General features: G+C 41.1%; 1 protein-coding gene across 1 annotated transcript in view; it reads left to right on the forward strand.

Annotated features, from left to right (window-relative positions):
* The window catches only part of CSMD1 (CUB and Sushi multiple domains 1), a 1,985,846-nt gene that overhangs the window by 1,884,906 nt on the left and 82,861 nt on the right, over positions 1 to 18,079 (forward strand). The window contains exon 50 of the mRNA XM_070460176.1: positions 11,401 to 11,586. Within this exon, the coding sequence (XP_070316277.1) occupies positions 11,401 to 11,586 (186 nt within the window). The remainder of the gene's footprint in view (positions 1 to 11,400; positions 11,587 to 18,079) is intronic.

An 18,079-nucleotide genomic window follows, 5' to 3' on the forward strand; every position in this document is an offset into this window, starting at 1 on the left:
GTGTATATGGAATTTGTTTTTTAACAAATAGGGGGTTTTTTGAAAGGTAATAGTTGGCTATAAAAATGAAAGTTAAAAAGTAGTAAAGAACTAAATTTTTTTTAAAAAATTAAGAAATGATAATAGTAAAAATATATCTAGGAGTTTCTCTGGAGCTGCTTTTGGTGGTGTGGGGTCAATTCAGTGTCAGATAGTCCACTTGTTCTCAAGGTCAGTGGTTGCCCCTCAAATGCACGGTCTCAGCATTAACTGCAGGGTTTTAATCTGTTGTACCTGTCACTTTGGGGCAGTTCCCTCTTCTTTATTTATTTTGGCTTTCTCTGTTTGCAGTTCTCTTCAGGGTCTCAATTTATACCCTGACACCAGGGGGAGACAGTGGCCACGCATTTAGGCTCACTTGTTCAGTTGTGCTGTGGAGGGAGAGGGACACTGAAAATCAGTACCGCTAGCATGTGCAGGGAGCGCTCGCAGTGGATGGACCACACTGGGTTTGACACAGCCCAGGGCAGCATGTACTTCCCAGGCAGTATAGACTGCCCAGGCTCCAGGGTGCTCTGCAAGACCCACATGGGCTGTGCATTTCGTGCCCTTCCCAGGCCCAAGCCATTCGGGTGACTGGGTGCTTGGCGAGCACGCTGTCCCAGGTAGGCCACGTATCTTATGCACCTCCCCGCTCCTGGCCGCTGGGCTTCTCGGGTGCACCACTCAGGCACAGTCTCAGGCATGCTGTGTGTCTCCTCTGGGGAGCTGACCTCAGGCTGTGACACTCCTGAAACTTGTGAACTGCACAGGATCCCAGGAAGACGTGTTTAGCAACTGGCAGCCCACTCAGAGTTTGCTGGAAGATGTGGTCTCGGGCTGAGATTGCAGCAGCCCCTTGCCTTCCAGCTCTGGCTGTAGCAGACCTGCCTCTCTGCCTCCAGGGAGGGAAGGCCCTAAATGGCAGCTGGCTGTTCTCCTTTTTTTTTGGTGATCCTATAGTTTGGGTTGCTATGTCACATTATTGTCCTCAGGCCATTCAACCCAGTCCTTACTCTAAGGACCAACAATCTGACGGTGTAGGCCTTGACTCCCTATCCAGCCCTCACTCACTGCTTGTGGACATGAAGCATCTGGGCCACTTCTCTGCTGGCAGTTGTGGTTAGGCACATAGTCTGCGGGTTGTTTTGTTTTTTATTTTTTAATTTCCCCATTATGTTGCCCTCTGAGATTCCAAAGCTTCCCACAGACACACCTGAGAGGTGGTTTTCTATTGTATAGAAACTTCTTCACGACTCCCTCCCCAGGATGGATCTCCATCCCTCAATCTTCTCTCTGGTTTCATCTTTTATATTTTACCCTATCTCCTTTCAAAGAGATTGGGGCTTCCTTCCTGGGTGCCTGGTGTTCCCCACTAATGTTCAGCAGTTGTCTTCTGGAAGTTGCTAAACATTCAAATGATCTTTTGATGAATTTGTGGGGGAGAAAGTGGTCTCCACATCCTATTACTCTGCCATCTTAGGACTGCCCCTCCACTTTATAGATTTTAAATTTCTCAAAAAGGACTTTGAGTTTGCCCTTCTTTATACAAATGAGGGAATTGAGTATCAAAGATTGCTAAGGTATACGCCTTGGGACACGCAGATCATAGGTTACAAAATCATGGCTGAAACCCAAGAACTGCTGATCCAAAGAGTGATCATTTTTCAAAAATTGTTAACAGTGAGACTTCCCCAAGATCTTGCTTTAAAAGCATTTGTCCCTACAGCGAGCAGCTTGGGAGGAAGTGCAAGGAGTGGCTTGTAACAAAGCAAAGCTTCAAATGTGGGGGTACATGTGTTTGTTATTGATGACAGTGTTTCTCTGTCTGGTCTGCAGGCTTCTTAGACTGCTTTGTATTTTTCTCTTTGTTTTCTTTTGTAACAAACTGTTACCATTAATGGTTGCACTAACATGGGCTCCAGTAAGCTTGGCAGACCTTCTCTTGCACTTGCAGATCTGCCATAGTCTCATTTAAAGATGTAATAGAATCCCCAGTCAGCACAGGGTGAGTGGGAAGAAAACTGCCCACAACGCATCTGTCTTTCCTCAAGCATTTCCAGATCTAACTCAGTGCCTCCCTTTCAAGGAAGCATTCAGACAAGAAGCTAGGAGCACATCAGTCCTTCTGAACAGAGAGTGGGTTTCTGTGCTGCTGAAGCTTCAGGCTTGTGGGTACAGGAAGGGCATTCACCAGCTTGCAGGGGACTTAAATGGCAGCCTTTTTGAAACCTCTGGGGATGGAGGAAGAAGAGCATTTAGGGTGTCCTAAATCATTGCTCCTCTGAGACCACGTGTGTCTTTGTGCACTGTGCTTAGTAATGTCTGACTCTTTATAACCCCATGGACTATAGCCCACCAGGCTACTCTGTCCATGGAATTCTCCAAGGAAGAATACTGGAGTGGGTTGCCATTCCCTCCTCCAGGGTATCTTCCCCACCCAAGGACTGAACCCAGGTCTCCTGCCTAGGCAAGCAAATTCTTTACCATCTGAGCCACCAGGCAGTTACTAGTAATTTTAAGACTGTGTCCAAGCTACAAAGAAAGCTGCAGAAAGTGCATCCCCGTGTCCATTTTTGGGAAGCAGGACTTCAGATAAACACTTGCAAAAGTGTTTTTTTTTTTAATAAGAGACTATTCCATTCAGTAATACTGCCAATCAAAGTAATACACATGCATGAAACCACCTACTATCCCAGACTTAAATAGGCACAGACAAGGGAGGGGTTGGGAAAAATAAACCAAAATACACATGGTGATGCTGTAGTCTTGTTTGATGGTCAGCTCAGTGTTTGGGGTTATGACTGGGATACCTGTGGTATTACCTCCTAGGTGCCCTGTTTCAGACCTTATTACCTACCACCACGTGTGCATGCTCAGTCATGTCTGACTTTTTGCAGCCCTGTGGACTGTAGACCCCTGGGCTCCTCTGTCCATGGCATTCTCCAGGCAAAAACTCTGGAGTGGGTTTCCATGTCCTCTTCCAGAGGATCTTCCCAACCCAGGAATCAAACCCGAGTCTCTTGCATTTCCTGCACTGGCAGGCAGGTTCTTTACCACTAGCACCACCTGGGAAGCCCATTACCTACCATGAAGTGAAGTGAGGTGAAAGTTGCTCAATTGTGTCCGACTCTTTGTGACCCCGTGGACTATAGCCTGCCAGGCATCTCTTTCCATGGGGATTTTCCAGGCAAGAATACTGGAGTAGGTTGCCATGCCTTCATCCAGGGGATCTTCCCAATCCAGAGATCAAACCCAGGTCTCCCGGAATGCAAGCAGATTCTTTACCATCTGAACCACCAGGCAAGGACCATTACCTACCATACTTCTTATCTAAACCAGGCTAGAGGAAACCCTGCTTCTGGACACTCTTCCTCTTCCCTATTATGGATGGCCCTTCCTCTCGGTTTGCCCTAGCCATATGAGTGAGGTCCAGATAATGGGAGGGTAGACTGTTTTGAAGTCACGGGAATGTGTACTAGGATATTGGTGTTGGGCAATGAGAAGGCCACCAGTATGAAGCAAATTTTTAAATATTTAGACAGTGATTGCTGGTCAACGAAATGAGAACAGCAGGAGGAAAGGGGTGAATCAGAGGATCTCACTCGACTTTCCCACTTACCAGAGGAGCAGTTTACTGAGGCCTGGAGTTTGTCTAGCAGCTGCATGAGGGTCAGCGGTAACCTTGGATGTGGGCAGAGCCCCTCTGGACACTGAGTAGAATGGAGTGGAAATCAAGATATGAGAATTCCAAATCTAAGGCAATAGTCCAAGTCCAGCAATCACTGAGCTTTTGAAGGGGAAACAAAGGAAAAGGAAAAGAAATAAAAATAAAAACAAAGCAAATGGTGAGGTGTTGAAGCTTGAGTAGCTCCAGAAAGGAGCCAGTGTAAGTTACAGAGCACACGCATTTGAAAGAAGTAGGTAACGGTCCAAGAAGTGCTTGAGACTTGCAGAGACAAGAAAAATTGCTCTTTGTATGACCTTAAATATGAAAAGAAAATAATGCCAAATGGATCTTGTGCTGTTAGAAAGCCTGCAACACTGGAAACTGGAGTGTCACTTCCATTTATTTGAAACCAAAATGTCAGCTCACTCATGAGATATGTAGTAGAAGTAAACCGGCTTCCTTCTGATTTCCTCTTTGTTCTCATTAACAAACAGACTTAAAGGAGTTGTTCCTTGCAATTCATATCTTTATTTACAAAAGAAATGAGAATAAATTATGTGTGTGTTTAAAGACACACGTCTTAGTATACTGTCATTTACTGAGAGCCTACATGGTGTCAATAGAGCGCTAATGGTTTTGTGCACATTATTTCATACTGTCGTCACAGTTACCTTTGGGGTGAGCATTATTAACCTGAGAGCAGTGAGACAAGTTACTGAGTAACTCAGGTCATGGGTCTGCTAAATACCAGAGGTTGGAGCTGATTCAGACATCTGACTTTAAAACCTCTGCTCTCAGACAGATCAGTTTCATGATATGAGTATGAGATTGTTGGTCTGAGTTGCCAGGCAATATAATGCTATGTTAGTACAATAAAACAAAAAACAAATATAAAGCAAAAGGAATTTTACTCCCTTTAGCTACACCGAAAGTAAGAAAGTTCTCCAGGTTTTGATAGTTGCATAGATTTAGCTAACTGATGTTTAAAAAGTGATCTAAAGAATATCTGTCATATATTTATCATGCAAAATTTCCAGAATGAATAGATGGATGCATACTAGATTTTAGCAGAAAACTGACATCATCTCATAAGCATAAATTTATAAGACTACGAGAATTTTTCCATCTATTCTTCATTGAATCAGAAGTGTAAGAATTCCATTTTCAGTAGAATGCCAACCTCTATTTTAAGCTCTGCCAAATAGCCTGATGTTAGGACACCCTAGGGCCTAAAACCTGCAGCACAAGGCCAAAAAAAGATTCCCATTTGTTGATCAGACAACATGAAGTGGGTCTTGTTAAGTCCTGGAAATAAGGGTTCACTTGTGCCTTAAGCTTCCAGATTTAACAGAAGTAGTTACAAAGCTTTACTGCTTTGCCCTCTTGGGTCTGAATCCTTTCAAATTAGTGCTTCAAATGTGCTTGTGGAATGTCTTCTTCCCCATTTAACCTGCCAGAGAAATGTCATTCCATTCAGAATTCTCCCCAAATGAGAATTGTAGGGAAGTGAGCCACTGGGCACGCTTCAGCAAGTGGCAGAGAAATTAAGGTTGGTGAGAATGAACAAATGATTGCTGGAGTGAAATCTCAGAGAAAATGACAAGAAAATAAGATATTGGCAATACTCTGAGAGCAGGATCATAAAGGGCATTTACTGCATTCAGTAAATTAAGCTGAATATTGTGCAAAATACTTAGCAGCCTTCCCACTGATACAATGCCTCGACAAAGGAATGGCTTCAGAAAGCCAAGGTTATAATTTCATTATTTTCGATACTTTGTTCAAAATGATGTCCATATGTCTATGTTTTTTCGTTTTCCATCTGTGAATTTTTATTATGCTTTACACACACACACATACACACACACACACACACACACACACACACTCATAGACACACCAATACAGGGCTTCTCAGTTGGCACTAGTGTAAAGAACCCGCCTGCTAATGCAGGAGCTGGAGGAGATGTGAGTTCAATCCCTGAGTTGGGAAGATCCCCTGGAGGAGGAAATGGCAACCCACTCCAGTATTTTTGCCTGGAGAATCTCATGGACAGAAGAGCCTGGTTGGTTACAGTCCATAGGGTCACAGAGAAGACACGACTTAAGTGACCTAGCACACACACACACACACACACACACACACACATATATACATATACACTCACACACCCAGCAATACACAGCACACACATACACACATGTAAACACAGATACAGATATATATATGTATATGTATATATATATATATATGTATATGTATATATATATATATATACATACACACACATATGCACTCATACACACACATATGTATACATATATACTCATACACCCTATGAGGGCTACTCCATTTCTTCTAAGGGATTCTTGCCCACAGTAGTGGATATAATGGTCATCTGAGTTAAATTTGCCCATTCCATTCCATTTTAGTTCATCGATTCCTAAAATGTCAATGTTTACCCTTACCATCTCCTGTTTGACCACTTCCAATTTACCTGGATTCATGGACCTAACGTCCCAGGTTCCTATGCAGTATTGCTCTTTACAGGATTGGACTTTGCTTCCATCACCGTCACGTCCACAGCTGGCCATTGTTTTTGCTTTGGCTCTGTCTCTTCATTCTTTCTGGAGTTATTTCTCCACTCTTCTCCAGTAGCATATCGGGCACCTACCAACCTGGGGAGTTAAACTTTCACTGTCATATCTTTTTGCCGTTTCACACTGTTCATGGGGCTCTCAAGGCAAGTCCAATGAAGTGGTTTTTCATTCCTTTCTCCAGTGGACCACATTTTGTCAGAACTCTCCACCTTGACCCATCTGTCTTGGGTGGCCCTACACGGCATGGCTCATAGTTTCATTGAGTTAGATAGGACTGTGGTCCATATGATTAGTTTGATTAGTTTTCTGTGATTGTAGTTTTCATTCTGTCTGCCCCCTGAGGGATAAGGGATAAGCTTATGAAAGCTTCCTGATGGGAGAGACTGACTGTGGGGGAAACTGGGTCTTATACCAAAATGCAGTTCTTGGGTTCAATCTCAAAAACGACAGAATGATCTCTGTTCATTTCCAGGACAAACCATTCAATATCACAGTAATCTGAGTCCATTCCCCAATCAGTAATGCTGAAGAAGCTGAAGTTGAACGGTTCTATGAAGACCTAAAAGACCTAGAACTAACACACACACACACACACAAAAAGATGTTCTTTTCATTATAGGGGACTGGAAGGCAAAGTAGGAAGTCAAGAGATACCTGGAGTAACAGGCAAATTTGGCCTTGGAGTACAAAATGAAGAAGGGCAAAAGCTAACAGAGTTTTGCCAAGAGAATGCACTGGTCATAGCAAATACCCTCTTCCAGCAACTCAAGAGACAACTCTACACATGGACATCACCAGATGGTCAATACTAAAATCAGATTGATCATATTCTTTGCAGCCAAAGATAGAGAAGCTCTATACAGTTAGCACAAACAAGAAAGAGGTCTGACTGTAACTCAGATCATGAACTCCTAATTGCAAAATTCAGACTTAAATTGAAGAAAGTAGGGAAAACCACTAGACCATTCAGATAATGACCTGAATGACCATGACCATGGTCATGAATCGTATGACCTTATGATTATACAGTGGAAGTGAAAAATAGATTCAAGGGATTAGATCTGATAGAGTGCCTGAAGAACTATGGATGGGGATTCGAGACATCCATCCATCCTCCTCCATACAGGAGGCAGTGATCTAGACCATCCCCAAGGAAAAGAAAGGCAAAATGGTTGTCTGAAGAGGTCTTACAAAGAGCTAAGAAAAGAAGAGAAGCAAAAGGTAAAGGGAAAAAGGAAAGATATACCCACTTGACTGCAGAGTTCTAAAGAATAGCAAGGAGAGATAAGAAAGCCTTCCTCAGTGATCAATGCAAAGAAATATAGGAAACCAACAGAATGGGAAAGACTAGAGATCTCTTCAAGAAAATTAAAGATACCAAGGAAGCATTTCATGCAAAGATGGGCACAATAAAGGACAGAAATTGTATGGACCTAACAGAAACAGAAGATATTAAGAAGAGATGGCAAGAACACACAGAACTAAATAAAAAAGATCTTCATGACCCAGATTACCACAATAGTGTGATCCCTCAGCTAGAGCCAGACAAGTGGACCTTAGGAAGCACGACTACAAACAAAGCTAGTGGAGATGATGGAATTCCAGTTGAGCTATTTCAAATCCTAAAAGATGATGCTATAAAAGTGCTGCACTCAATATGCCAGCAAATTTGGAAAACTCAGCAGTGGCCACAGGACTGGAAAAGGTCAGTTTACATTCCAGTCCTAAAGAAAGGCAATGCCAAAGAATGTTCAAACTACTGCACTATTCCACTCAACTCACACACTAGCAAAGTAATGCACAAAATTCTCCAAGCCAGACTTCAACAGTACGTGAACTGTGAATTTCAGGATGTTCAAACTGCATTTATAAAAGACAGAGAAACCAGACATCAAATTGCTAACATCCGTTGGATCATAGAAAAAGCAAGAGTTCCAGAAAAACACCTACTTCTGCTTTATTTGACTATGCTAAAGCCTTTAGTCAAATGCTCTACCACTGAGCTATACCCCCTATGCTAAAGCCTTTAACTGTGTGGATCACAGCAAACTATGAAAGATTCTTCAAGAGATGGGAATACCAGACCACCTTACCTGCCTCCTGAGAAATCTGTATGCAGGTCAAGAAGCAACAGTTAGAACTGGACATGGAGCAACAGACTGGTTCCAAATCGGGAAAGGAGTACGTCAAGGCTGTATATTGTCACCCTGTTCATTTAACTTATATTCAGAGTACATCATGCAAAATGCCATGCTGGATGAAACACAAGCTGGAATCAAGATTGCCGGGAGAAAAATCAATAACCTCAGATATACAGATGACACCACCCTTATGGCACAAGTGATGAGAAACTAAAGAGCCTCTTGATGAAAGTGAAAGAAGAGAGTGAAAAAGTTGGTTTAAAATTCAACATTCAGAAAACTAAAATCATGGCATCCAGTCCCATCACTTCATGGCAAGTAGATGGGGAAACAGTGGAAACAGTGACAGACTTTATTTTGGGGGTCTCCAAAATCACTGCAGATGGTGACTGCAGCCATGAAATTAAAAGACACTTGCTCCTTGATTACTTTGCCAACAAAGGTCCATCTAGTCAAAGCTATGGTTTTTCCAGTAGTCATGTATGGTTGTGAGAGTTGGACTATAAAGAAAGCTGAGCACCAAAGAATTGATGTTTTTGAACTGTGTTGTTGGAGAAGACTCTTGAGAGTCCCTTGGAATGCCAGGAGATCAAAGTAGTCAATTGTAAAGGAAATCAGTCCTGAATATTCATTGATAGGACTGATGCTTAAGCTGAGACTCCATCAGACTCCATCAGACTCCATTTGGCCATCTGATGTGAAGAACTAAATAATTGGAAAAGACCCTGATGCTAGGGAAGATTGAAGGCAGGAGGAGAAGGGGACGAAAGAGGATGAGATGGTAATGGCACCACTGACTCAATGGACATGAATTTGAGCAAGCTCAGGGAATTGGTGACAGACAGGGAAGCCTGAGGTGCTGGAGTCCATGGGGTCACAAAGAGTCGGACACGACTGAGCAACTGAACTGAACTGATCTCATACAGATACACACCCACACACACATACACGTGTGTGTGTATGTATGTATATATATATATATGTGTGTGTGTGTGTGTGTGTGTGTGTATATCTCCACACATATACCCTCATGCACATATATACATATACACTCACAAATATATATATATACACACACACATATGTACATATACAGTTATACACACACACACATCTATATATTTCAGATTGTTGAAATAGCTTATCATAAATTTAAGCATAAGAGAAACTTTAGAGTTTTAACTTTTCTAGAACTTTGGTTCTTATCAGCACTACATTTTCTTTAACTCTTCTGATAACTCCCTATTGCATTTACTGAAGATTTTGATACAGAAAAAAAGAACAAAGACAGCAACCAAAACACTCAGGCTTAGTCACAGGTGACCTGCGTGCCTATAGAGCAGAAGGAGGTCTCACTTGGGAATCAGGTCTGTTCTCCAGCCCCTGGTTTTAAACAAAGTCACTGTGCTAACCCAGGAGAATAATTCTATCTTTCTGACCCTCTTCCTTACCCATAAAATTATATAAACTTATATATACCCATGTTTATATAAACTTTTTCAACCAGTCCTTCCTGCTTTATCTTACTAGGTGTGTATTCTCATTGGAAGCTATGTGGGAAATAGTTTAAATGATCTAAATTAAAAATCCATGATGCTTCAAAACCCATAACATCTTCAATGTTGATTGAGTAAAAGAAGAGCCTTAAACTGGTGATTGCAAAGATTTCCTTTGACAAGTGCTCCTGAGTGGTGTGTGTATTTGGGGGGATTCCTGTCTTGTCACCTTCCATTACTATGGATTCCATGTGCTCACTCACTCAGTTGTGTTCGACTCTTTGGACCCATTAAGTATAGCCCACCAGGCTCCTCTATCATGTGATTCTCCAGGTAAGACTACTGGAGTGGGTTGCCATTTCCTCCTTCATGGGATCTTCCCAACCAAGGGATCAAACCCACATCTCTTACATTGGCAGGCAGGTTCTTTATCACTAGCAGTACCTGGGAAAACCCTGGGTTCCTTAGTGTAACTTATTTAACTTCAGAGTTGTTTTTGTTTGTTTCATCTCACAGTAAATAAGTGTGGATCAGAGCTAGTAAATTTAAGAAGGAAGTGCTTATAATAACTTCTCTGTTCATCTTACTAGTTGTTAAAAGTTCTTTCTTCTTTGGTACTACTTTCTTGCCCAACCTTTCAGGCTAGGGTGGTGGGAGGTGGGGTTCAGAATTGGGGGGACACATGCATACCTGTGGTTGATACATGTTGATGTATAGCAAAAACCATCACAATATTTTAAAGTAATTACCCTCCAATTGAAATAAATTAACTAATTTTTTAAAAAACTGGCTTGTGTGTCCATCCCTGTAGGACTGAGCCTTCCATTCTGAGTATCTCCCTTAATTCCTTAGTTCTGCAGCCCCTGCTTTCTGACTGATAGTTGATAAACTCATACATTTTATAGCAATGGATACATTGATGCTCTTAACTAAGGTAATATTTTTCTTGAAACAAAATTTCCTGTGCTTTAAGGAAAATGAATCTTTGGTAAGTGGGGTGAAAGGACTTAAGCTGTGGGAGGTTCCTAAGACCTGAGGTGAGCTATTCCTAACTGATTCTAATGAAATCTCAACCCCAAAGAGTCAGTATGGTGATAAATTTGTGATGGTAAAGATATTAATCTATGTTTTCTTTCCCATATTAAATGAATTATAGCACATTACACTGTTCTCTTCACCATGACCATCTGATAATGTCCATGTGATGAAGCTGTGTGAGAGCCATCAGACATACCTTCTGAATTAATAAATTTAAAAGATGCTGTATCTTGACCCAGTTTCCATTGTCTCTCATTAGCTCTTAAGACCCATACAACTTTGTAAATGTTCCTGTTTATGCCACACATGAGAAATGCTAATATTTAACAGTTTTTATATATCTTTGAGATGAGACACAGAAAAAGAAAAGAAAATTTCATTATATCTTGTCAGAATAACTCTGAACTTGTCAGGTTTGTTTGTTTGTTTTTTCCAGCTGTGTCCTGTGGAATCCCAGAGTCCCCAGGAAACGGTTCATTTATGGGGAATGAGTTCACACTGGACAGTAAAGTGACCTATGCTTGTAATGAGGGCTTCAAGCTGGATGCTAGTCAGCAAGCTACAGCCGTGTGTCAGGAGGACGGATTGTGGAGCAACAGGGGGAAGCCGCCTGCGTGCAAACGTAAGTGTCCAGTGCTCTGCCTGGCCTCAGATTTAAGGAGGAACAGACACATGGGTGAGAACTCTGGCCTCCACAGTGCGAGATCCTTTCCCTCAGTGTATGAGCATTTGTCTCTGCCTTGTGGTCATGTTACATTAGTCTATTCCGTATCAGCCACTCTAACCATCAACATAAGCTCTGCAGTCGTGAAGGTGGGTCATATGGAATCACGTTGGGTCCATCAGCACCTCGACCCTGAAACGTGCACAGAGAATCCTGGCCATGCCACTGTGTTCAGTTTGGAGAAATTCAGTCAGGAGGTTATTGAGACATCAAGCACTCTACATAGAATATTAAAATGTAATTCAACAAGTTTGCTCTGCGTCTCCCATCTCACTGAGTTCCCTGAGTGTCGAGGTGAGGCCTGAGTCTATTTGTACATCGCCTGCCTGTGTAACACACTGATGCTTAGTAAATGCATCACTGATTTGTGACGTAGGGTGACTTTTCTGGAAAGCTATTAAGAGTACATGATGATATTCTAAAAAGAATCACAAGTTTGGATTCATTCTTGTTTTTTTTTTAGTTTTTATTGTTTTTTTTTTTAATTTATTTTATTTTGTTATTTTTTAAAATTTATTTTTATTAGTTGGAGGCTAATTACTTTATAATATTGTAGTGAGTTTTGCCATACATTGACATGAATCAGCCATGGATTTTCATGTGTTCCCCATCCTGAACCCCCCTCCCACCTCCCTCCCTAATTTATGTATTTTAATTGGAGGTAATTACTTTGCAGTATTGTATTGGATTCATTCTTAAGCTGTAGTCTTAGAAAACAATAATCAACTCCATAACACAAAGCCAAAGAGAACAAATGTTCACACACACACACACACACACACACACACACACACACTAGCACATGCCCACACACACAGTGTACACAAAGCTTTTCATTGAAGCTATGTTAAACTAGCTTCAAACTGGAAGTAATCTAACTACCTAGTTTCTAAAAATTGAAAACTACATAGTACTTCTACTTATACAGTATTTTTGCTCTTAGGATATTACATCAAAGTCTTCAGTTATAAAATTAATTTATTGGCTTTTTTATGTATAGTATTTTAGTCATGTTAAAAAGTTATTTGAACTTTCTAGGTATGAACATATAAATGTTTATAAAAATAATCAACTTCCTTCCATAGGTTTTATTTTCCTCGCTGTCATTTTAATCTATGTTTTTCTTTTTTGCAAATAATCATTGCATTTTCAGAGAGTCAGGAGAGCACCATTGAGACAATCCTCATCCCTCAATGCCTGGCCACCACTGACCTTTTTACTATCTCCATAGTCTTGCCATTTCTAGAATGTCGTAGAACTTGGAATCCCTCAGTAGCCTTTGCAGACTGGCTTCTTTCACTCAGTAACATGCCTTTAAGATTCCTCCATGTCTTTTCATGACTCAGTGTTTCATTTCTTTTTAGCAAAATAAAATTCCACTGTCTGGATGAACCACAGTATATTTATCCATTCAACTATGGAAGGGTATCTTGGTTGCTTACGAGTGTTGGCAATTATGAATACAGCTATATACATCTGTGTGCAAGACTTTGTGTGGACATAAATGTTCAACTCCTTTGAATAAATGTAAGGGAGCATGATTGCTGGATCATATGATAAGAGTTTGTTAAGAAACCACCAAATGTCCTTCAAGGTGACTGTACCGTTTTGCATTTGCACTGGCAGTGAATGAGACTTCCTGTTGCTCCACACCCTCACCAGCATTTGATACTGTCAGTGCTGTGGGTTTTGACAGCTCCCGTATGTGTGTGCTGGTACCTCCTTGTTCTCATTTGCATCTTCCTGATGACATATGATGTGGAGCATCTTTTCACACGTTTATTTGCCGTCTGTCTAACTTCTTTGGTGAAGTTTCAAATTAGGTCTTTTGCACATTTTTAACCAGGACATTCATTTTGTGTTGTTGTTCTTGAATTTTAAGAGGTCTTTGTATATTTTGGATAAGAGTCCTTTATCAGATGTGTCTTTTGCAAATGTTTTCTCGTGGTCTATGACTGGTCTTCTCATTCTCTTGACAGTGTCTTTTGCAGAGTTTTTAATTTTAATCAAGTTTAGCTGATCAGTTCTTTCTTTCATGGAGCATGCCTTTTATCTTGTACCTGAAAAAATTGTCCCCAAAATCAAGGTCACATAGATTTTCTCCTGTGTTATCTTCTAGGAGTTGTGTGCTTTACATTTGGGTGTTTGATCCAATTCAAATGAGTTTCTCTAGAGGGTGCCAGCATTTATTTTTGCATGTAGATCTCCAGTTGTTCAAGCACCACTTGTTGAAAAACTGTCTTTTTTCCATTTGTATTGGCTTTTTGATCAGTTGTCAAAAATCAGTTCTGTTTATATGAGTGTCTCAGGCTCTCTGGTCTATTCTGTTGATCTCTGTGTCTATGTCATGCTGTCTCCTCATTTTGTTTTTACTAGGAAACTAGCAAAAGAAAAATTTTCAGTTTCCTACAAAATCAGTCCTGTTTGGGATTGTAAATATCTCTAGGCACATATATGATTTTAGTGAAAATATCCAGGTAGACATGGATACCTCTGTTCTCGTTAAAGCTGTAGGAAAATCATTTTACTTGAAGATAATGCAGCTCACTGGGGGTCATAGACACACAGTCTCTGTGGTGTTTATTTTAACCATGGAAGCTTTATCCTTAGCTTAAGTGAAAGGTGTCTGTCATGTGTGCCTGTTGCTTCTCAGGATAGAGAAGTGAACATGCACAGTCAGTCTATCCCTATAATGCCAGTTTGGTTCTTCCTGAATATATGTAGGACAGAATGCCTTTCAGTATAAACACAGACTTTTTCTTTTTTTTTAGTATCTGTATGAGTCATGTTTATGTTAAGGCAACTCTTCATTGGGTAAAACAATGCACAGCTACACCTTCGTCTCAAGAATTCTAATCAAGTGGTTTATTGTTGTTTATAGTCACTCAGTTGTGTCCAACTCAACCCAATGGGTTGCAGCACACGAGGCTCCCCTGTCCTTCACCATCTCCCAGAGTTTGCTTGAACTCATGTCCATCTAGTTGGTGATGCCATCCAACCATCTCATCCTCTTTCATCCCTTTCTTCTGCTTCAATCTTTCCAAGCATCAGGGTCTTTTCCAATAAATCAGTTCTTAGCATCAGGTGGTCAAAGTATTGGAGTTTCAGCTTCAGCATCAATCATTCCAATGAATATTCAGGACTGATTTCCTTTAGGGTTGACTAGTTTGATATCTTTGCAGTCCAACGGACTCTCAAGAGTCTTCTCCAGCACCACAGTTCAAAAGAATCATTTCTTTGGTGCTCAGCCTCCTTTTATGGTTCAACTCTCACATCTGTACGTGACTACCAGAAATACCATTGCCATATATGGACCTTTGTCAGCCAAGTGATGTCTCTGGTTTTTAATATGCTGTCTAGGTTTGTCAAAGCTTTTCTTCCAAGGAGCAAACATCTTTTAATTTCATGGCTGCAGTCACCATCTGCAGTGGTTTTGGAGCCCAAGAAAATAAAGTCTGTCACTGTTTTCATTTTTCGCCATCAATTTGATATGAAGTGATGGGACTGGATGCTATGATCTTAGTTTTCCGAATGTTGAGGTTTAAGCCATCTTTTTCACTCTCCTCTTTCTGCCAATAAATAGATTAGCATTCTGTATATTCAACATGAGTCTTAACTGTGTGAGAATTATGAGAAAAAGAAGCACAACATAGCTTTTTGAGTCTTGGGTTGAGGATGGACAAAGACAGAAGAGGCTCAAAGAGAGGGAAGCAGACAGCATTTCTTGAATTCCATTGGAAAAGTGGGTGAAGTCTCCCTCTGGGCATGGGGAGTCTGAGAGTCACTCTTAACAGGAGACCTGAAGGTGCCCTGGCTCACCTCTTCTCTGCCAGGACCTCAGCCTGACTGTCTGCACGGGGTTTTGGACAGAAGGAATGATGTAAGCTCTCCGGGGGAGATGACAGACAGACAGACATAGAGGAGGTAACGTGAGTGCCTGGTCAGTCTTTATGGAGCAGACAGTGATCCCATGGGGACTGAGCTAGGTCTGCTGAGGTGACAGTGATGATCTACACCCATGTTTTGAGTGGTAAGTCTAAACACTTGTCTATGTTGCATCATACAGTGATACTAACAGTCCTCTGGAGAAAGTAGTGTTTTCACCTCTTGCTAAATTCATACAAAGTAAATAATGGAAATATCCAAAGTTCACAATTTGCAACCACATACATTTGATAGGTGACACCATGAAAATATCTGGAGAAGTGTCTTGATGTGGTCACAGTGTCCTGTTGTAGGTCCCCTACTGCCACCGGTAAAGCCATGTGGTGACTGGTTTGGTACCAAAGCTTTGGGCATCCCAGAAGCACAGGGGTCATGACCTTCCCAGGTACCTGGGGATACAGTGAATTGTGCTGTAGTGTGACTGCAGGCTTTTCATTCCATGAGTCCATAGACAGTTTAAATATTAAATAGATTTCATGATTAGTGGGGGTGAGTGTAAGGAGAGGAGATATGAGAGTTCCCACAGTTGTGAAATACACCCAGAGTTCAGATGTCCTAGGATATTCCCGGCTACCCACAGCCAAGAAGAGAGCTCAGAACCACAGTCTGGACCCCCAGTTCCCTCCTCAGAGCCATCCTCCTCCTGCCCCACATTTGCTGCATCATGTCCCATCACCTCCACCCACTCTACCCAGTACACTCGGCTGCCCGCTCAGGCCCCACGTACACCAAGTCACCACCTCTTGCACCCGTGGAACCACCTCCATTCACCTTCCTCCACAGTCTCCTTCCACACAGCCGCCGGCTCCTCCTCTAAGCACATACAAGTCACAACATGACACTTCACTGCTTAAATCCTCCCAGTTCTCCTGGCAATTAGGATGAAATTCATAAACTTGATTATTTTGCACTCACTTCTCCAAAAGTCAGATATTATGGAGAGGCCACCTAGGAACCTAAGCCAGCTTGACCAAGCGGAGACATAGGTTTGATCCCTGGGTCAGGAAGACCCCCTGGAGAAGGAAATGACAACCCTTTCCAGTATTCTTGCCTGGAGAATCCCATGGACAGAGGAGCCTGGTGGGCTACTGTCCATGGGGTCACAAAGAGCTGGACATGACTTAGTGACTAAACCACCACCACCACCTGGGAATCTGCCCCAGCTCATGTTTGATGCCTATTTAGGTGTTGAGGGACACACCTTATGGATGACAGCTCATGTAAGACTAGTCTTGGACTCCCATATCTTCCAGGCTAGATTCCCAAAGCTTTATACAAATTGACCCTTTTAATTCTACTGAGGAAGGCAATTTTGTTATCCCATCATCTAGATATGAACCAGGAAGAAGTGGTTACATTGACCAAACCCACAGATAAAGTAGCTGAGTCAGGGTTCAGTTCCAGGAGACCTTGTTCCTAAACTCTGTGTTGTTCTGCCTCTTGGAATTGATTTCTCTTGTGATTTTTAAGTCTCATAAGTTATAAAAACCAAGAGCAGAGACAGAAGCAAAAGGCGCCACTTTAATCTAACATATAATTCATTCTAAAAAGTATTAAATAGCTGATGGTAAGGAGGGAGTAAAGTTTTGTTTGAGGATTGTAGCAGAACCAAGTGATTTCAAAGACAATGTATATTTATGCCTAAAATTTTCTGTGAAAATCAGGAATGAGAGGTCTTTGGCAGTTCAAAGGCACATGTGACATCAATTAAGAGAACTGCTTTGTGCTCACATAAAGCATTATGTTACAGCACACAGAGTGGTTTCACTTATGAATATATTTGATTTTTCTGTTTTAAATGCACATCTCAATGTGCAAACTGCTTTAAAGTTGTAATGAAAAAAGTAAATAACAAAACGGTTTCTTACATACACATGAGGACCCCAGCGTAAGAAAGTTATTTTTTCAGTTAAATGCAGTTAAATGATTGTTAGATGAGAAAAAGTAAATTTGCATTTTAAAGCCTTTTTTTGACACTGACTGGTACTTTGCAGTAGGACAGGAAGATAAATATAATATTTATAGTAAAATGGGAAATCAGACTTAAATTTTCCAAATATAGTCTCAAACTTTCAAATATTTTTCCCTTTGTTTATTAGACTTCATTAAAATTCCTTGGTGTTCAAAGGCTGGAAAATCTATTTAATTTTTTGAGGGGAAGTTTTTTTTTTTCACATTTTTTAAATTGAAGAAATTGAGCAGAGTAAACATAAAACTTCTCCTTTTAGTCAGAAAGTTTGGTTACTATTAAATTCTGAGATGTGTATTTCCCCAAGGCCAGTTCCTAAGTTGGTATGACACAGTTTGTATAAGTTTCTTTAGCATCTGAATAATATGTTGATCAGTACTGGAACCTCAAGAGATAAGAAACACTTCAGCTTTGATAAGTAGTAACTGTAAATGGTAAATAAACTGAGTTCATGTTGCCCTTGGGCTTACTAGAATG

The sequence above is a fragment of the Odocoileus virginianus genome, chromosome 32 (assembly GCF_023699985.2).
Source record: "Odocoileus virginianus isolate 20LAN1187 ecotype Illinois chromosome 32, Ovbor_1.2, whole genome shotgun sequence".
Taxonomy (NCBI): domain Eukaryota; kingdom Metazoa; phylum Chordata; class Mammalia; order Artiodactyla; family Cervidae; genus Odocoileus; species Odocoileus virginianus.